Source organism: Populus nigra, chromosome 16 (assembly GCF_951802175.1).
Source record: "Populus nigra chromosome 16, ddPopNigr1.1, whole genome shotgun sequence".
In the NCBI taxonomy this organism is placed as follows: domain Eukaryota; kingdom Viridiplantae; phylum Streptophyta; class Magnoliopsida; order Malpighiales; family Salicaceae; genus Populus; species Populus nigra.
The window spans coordinates 4,865,705-4,870,116 of NC_084867.1; the positions used below are offsets into that span (position 1 = coordinate 4,865,705).

A 4,412-nucleotide genomic window follows, 5' to 3' on the forward strand; every position below is an offset into this window, starting at 1 on the left:
TTAATGGGTTAGCTGGGTCGTCCTTATCTGATGTTGGAATTTGAAGAGACTAGAGAAAACTTTGCATTTGGTCTACAAACTCTTTTCAAGTTTAATCTAAGCAACATGTAGCAACCACCTTCAAATCAGCTCAAATAGTCGGCTGTTGCTCCAGAAGAGCCGCGGCCTTTATGGCTCAGACTCAAAACCCGTGAACAAAGGATAATCCAGGGCATTCCAGACAGTCGTCTACATTAACAAGTCACAAAGTGCATAATTCACTTTTACGGTTTTCGACATTTGCTGCAAAATCTTTGAGCTATAATAAAAAAGGAGCAGCAGTGATCTTTCATAGCAAGGAAATTTTAGAAAGTGATATGTTAGGAACTCACAAGATGGCGAAAGATCCAATAGCAAATAAAAAAGTACAAAAAGGAAATGGAAGGACGACGGATTAACCTTCCATGAAATGACTGGGGGAGCTTTTATACTTGGACAACCCAATCTTGTCAATCTGGCATCACCCTGTAATGGCAGAGGAGCTTCTATACATGAATTGGAGTCTTGGAGTATATTTTATAATACTAACCTAGGTTTGCTTCCACACATCATCTCAGGCTTTCTTGAAGTTCACCAAACACTATAATGCCTATTGAAAGCAAACTCCTTCATTAACACTGTACCTCTTGTAGAGAACAATATGTGGTAGAATGGCTAGCACTGTGAGACTGATTTATGTAATAATTCGTCAAATAATGATCATGTGCTGCTCAATGGATCCTCTGATGACTGCAAACACTCTTCTGGGTTTGAATAAAAGTAATCCTCTTCTTTAGGCCTGTCAAGGATCACCAGCCTTTTTGTTGGGCCGCCCATCCGATCTGCATGGGATTCTTTTACATAATACGAAAATTCATCCCAGGTCAGCGATCCATTAGTGTATCGATCTATCAGATCAACCAAAAGCCTTCTGTCCAGTAAAATTGTTTTCTTAAAGCCAAGGAATCTGAGGAGGCATTAGACAAAGGATAATAAGACAGTGTTAAGATAGATGAGTTTTGATTTCACACACGAGAAAAGAAACAACATGGAGACCATAAGAACAGAAACATCAAAAACCTTCCTCAATAGATATAACCACCTTCACAAAAATCAACAATAACAAGTTCATGAATTTTAAATAAACATCAATATATCAACTCAAAAATCAACAATAACAAGTTCATGAATTTTAAATAAAAATCAAGCTTCAAAGTTCATTAAATATTTCACAACCAGAGTAAAGAACTGTCTGGATGTAGAAGGCATACACAAATTTTTGTCCTCCGAAAAAGAGAAAAATTGGAATGTTAAAACTTGAAGGTGTTTGAATTCCAAAATCATTTATCTGAGGCCAAAGAAACCGCTACATTAGTTTAAAAACATTAAAGGACCTTCGATATAATATATGAATCAAAAAGAAGCAGCTGTTTGGAAGAAAAATACCTGCGATAAAAAAGAAGCAGCTGTTTGGAAGAAAAATACCTGCGGTGGCCTTCAACAACTTTAGCCATGTTTCCATCATAGGTAGGGACAAAAATATCACTCTCCAATGCAACAAGATAATCCAATGCTGCCATTTGAGAGGAGTGATTCTGGAAGAACCTAAGGTCTGATGGTTCCAACAGTGTTTCCTTTCTGACCTGTTTCAAAAACCAAAAGGAACCTGTTAACAGAAGAGGAGGGAACAACTATCTAACATGTAAACAGTTAATTTCAGCTTTGATCTGCATACCAGTTTTGGATAAGATGCAGCAAGACTTGCCATTCTCCTATCACCCCCATATATTTCGCCAGCTGCAACATATATTTGCATATTTGGATCAATGTCCAGTGCCCTCAACGTGAGAGCTGTTTCCTCAGGTGTCAAAGGACACAACCCATCTTTCCTCTTCAAATCTGAATTTATTATTTTTTCTTTCCACCAAGGATAAGCATATCTGTTCAGATGAGAATGTGGACTGAGGATCAAATAAATACTTTAAGCAGCTAAAGAGCTGATAAAGAATTATGCACAGCTTACCTCATTCTTGTCAATTCTTCCACCTCTTCATCGTTGCAACCTTGAGTACAGCCAGAAAACGCCAGCATGTCCATTTCATATCGAAGGTGGAGTACCAAGAAGGGACCATTTTGCCTTAGAAGCCTTATAACTCTCTTACCCAACTGCTCTATTTGAGTGGTGAATCTCAGAGCAAAAAAATTCACACGGCAGCGCAACTTCTGCAGCTCTAGAGGTTGGTGATTATTGGCAAGTCGAGCATCAGTTTTATTTAGATGTACAACTTTGTACTTCAGTATCAAAGGAAGAATCTGCAGACAGCATATAAAAAAGATACCAATGAGCAAAATAAATAGATAAAAATTAACAACAATACCAGGTAACTAGGAGACCTTGCATGAGCCTACAATTTGAGCTAGCTGATGGAAATTAGCAATAAGAACTTCCAAGAGTAACACATGGCAACTTTTGCAACAATGCCAGAAGCAAAAAGGACAACAATGAGCTAACCTGGTTATAATAGTAAGAAATATCCGACCAACTAACTGGTGGCATGGTATAAGTCATCCCCCGTTCCACTCTCTGCTTCAGCCTGGAAGGCAATTCTTTCAATACCCGAACCTCATCCCTTAATGATGTGATAAAATGCTCCACATCAAATATGTCTTGGAACTCACTGTGAGATCACAGATACTCATTAAAAAGTACGAGGTGCGTTTCCAATCCAAAAATAAGGGGGGGATTAAATGGTACAGATTCCTATGTAGTTGAAACCATTTGGTAACTTCAAATAAGAAAATGAGGTTAACACACCTGGGATCAGCCCAAAAGGAGGTTTTATCCAGTTCTGGTACTATAAGTGTAACATTCAAATATCTAGCAATAGCAACCATATCGCATATCTGTAATGCAGAGAAGCAAAGCGACAAAATTAAAGACAGATAAACCACATCGCCACTGTAAGATCAACCACAGATATGCACATGCCCAGCACAGTTGTAGCCACTCACCGCAGCTCTCATTTGATTAAGACCTCCATTGCACGAGACCATTAAGTATCCATTGTTCTTATAAACCCCTAATGTCAACCAACAAATGAGATATATCAGTCTACAGATGACATGTTAGTTAAGCAGAGCCAGCTACAAACACAAATATATAATTTAAGTAGAAGAAAGACATCAGATGCAAACAAGTTTTTCCAACACCAGAATAGTTTTATTTGACAAATATTCTTCTCTTTGGATAACTTGCAGCAGCATCACTTTTGCAGACAAACACCCATCAATTTTATTTTTTATTTTTTATTTTATTTTTATCAAATGCAACCAAACAATTAATCAGACTGATTTGATCAGGACAAAAAAAAAATAAAACATGCATCTTTCCACGAAATCACGCAATTAATAGCTAAAAAGGACTGACTCTTTGGAGGCAAAACGCGAGCAGGGAGAGAAGGAACATTCTCTTGCAAGGCGGCAGAGGCAGATTGGGAAGGCCAACCTTTCAAAACCCTAGGACCCCACATCTCACCGATTGTCGTCAACTGAACCACACATGTCCACAACAAAACCGACGTCGTTGCCCTTATCATCCACACCTTCATTTTCGACGACGGCCTAGATATACTAATCCTTATCTTTTCTACTCCTTTAACTACCCCCATACTCTCCTCCTCCACACTTTCTCTCTATCCTGCACATTTCTCCCCCATTCAAAACGACCTGTCGTTCCTCTTCAACAATGCAGGATCAGTAACTTTAACAAAGAAACTTCGACATCCAAAACTGAATCCAAGAAAAACAAATAAATATCAATTTCTACCCACCTCTTCAAAATAAATCAATCAAAAAACGAATGAAGATATTTCTCCACGATCTCATCAATTTTTCCGGCGAGAGAGACAACAATACTCGCCGACGGTTTTAAAAAGGAGAGAGAGAATGGTGGAGAGTACTCGAATAAAAAAAAGAAGAGCTGTTATGGTGTGAACCGGCAACACAACATAGACACCGCTTCATCACTTTCCACCGGTTTTTGTTTTTTTTTTTCCTATTCAGAGTTGCTTTTTCTCTCTCTTCTTGCCATATTTATTTAACTATGGTTACGGCTGACTATGGTTTACGTCTTGACTCTACTTAACTCTACCCTTACATTTCAGCCAGTAAATGCTCGCCAGCTGACGCCAGTACGGGTGGCCCCACTAGAATTAAGAGTGCCTGACGTGGCAGCTGATCCGGCCGTGGCGAAATAAGACGTGGTGATCTTTGATTGTCGTTACGCCGACAGAATATCGCGATAAACTACGGGTACGATGGAAACAAAGTTTCTTTTTTAAAATATTTGTTTAAGAAAAATAAACTTTCTTATTAAAGAGATTCAAGAAAGAGGT

General features: G+C 38.5%; 1 protein-coding gene across 4 annotated transcripts; it reads right to left on the bottom strand.

Annotated features, from left to right (window-relative positions):
• Positions 1 to 299: 299 nt before the first annotated feature.
• LOC133675809 (rhamnogalacturonan I rhamnosyltransferase 1-like) lies at positions 300 to 4,096 on the bottom strand. Of its 4 annotated transcripts, none has more exons than XM_062097297.1 (9): positions 3,849 to 4,096; positions 3,446 to 3,744; positions 3,031 to 3,098; positions 2,834 to 2,922; positions 2,531 to 2,696; positions 2,042 to 2,331; positions 1,754 to 1,958; positions 1,465 to 1,661; positions 300 to 985 (listed from the first exon to the last, which is right to left on the bottom strand). In XM_062097297.1, exons 2-9 carry the CDS (start codon positions 3,684 to 3,686, stop codon positions 739 to 741), a joined length of 1,503 nt encoding a protein of 500 aa, XP_061953281.1. In that variant the 5' UTR covers positions 3,687 to 3,744; positions 3,849 to 4,096; the 3' UTR covers positions 300 to 738. The 4 variants fall into 4 exon arrangements, 2 of the variants coding, with proteins under 2 accessions (XP_061953281.1, XP_061953282.1); XR_009835502.1 differs by adding an exon at positions 1,290 to 1,366 and having other exon boundaries at positions 846 to 985; positions 1,504 to 1,661; positions 3,446 to 4,096; XR_009835501.1 differs by adding an exon at positions 1,290 to 1,366 and having other exon boundaries at positions 846 to 985; positions 3,446 to 4,096.
• Positions 4,097 to 4,412: the final 316 nt, after the last annotated feature.

Bases quoted from the DNA above. Each gene is read 5' to 3' on its own strand.
- LOC133675809 (XM_062097297.1), bottom strand. From the start codon at position 3,686: ATGGGGGTAGTTAAAGGAGTAGAAAAGATAAGGATTAGTATATCTAGG. The intron at 1,959-2,041 runs GTAAGCTGTGCA...TCATCTGAACAG, and splicing joins GAAGAATTGACAAGAATGAG to ATATGCTTATCCTTGGTGGA. The intron at 986-1,464 runs GTATTTTTCTTC...ATGCCTCCTCAG, and splicing joins CTGCTTCTTTTTTATCGCAG to ATTCCTTGGCTTTAAGAAAA.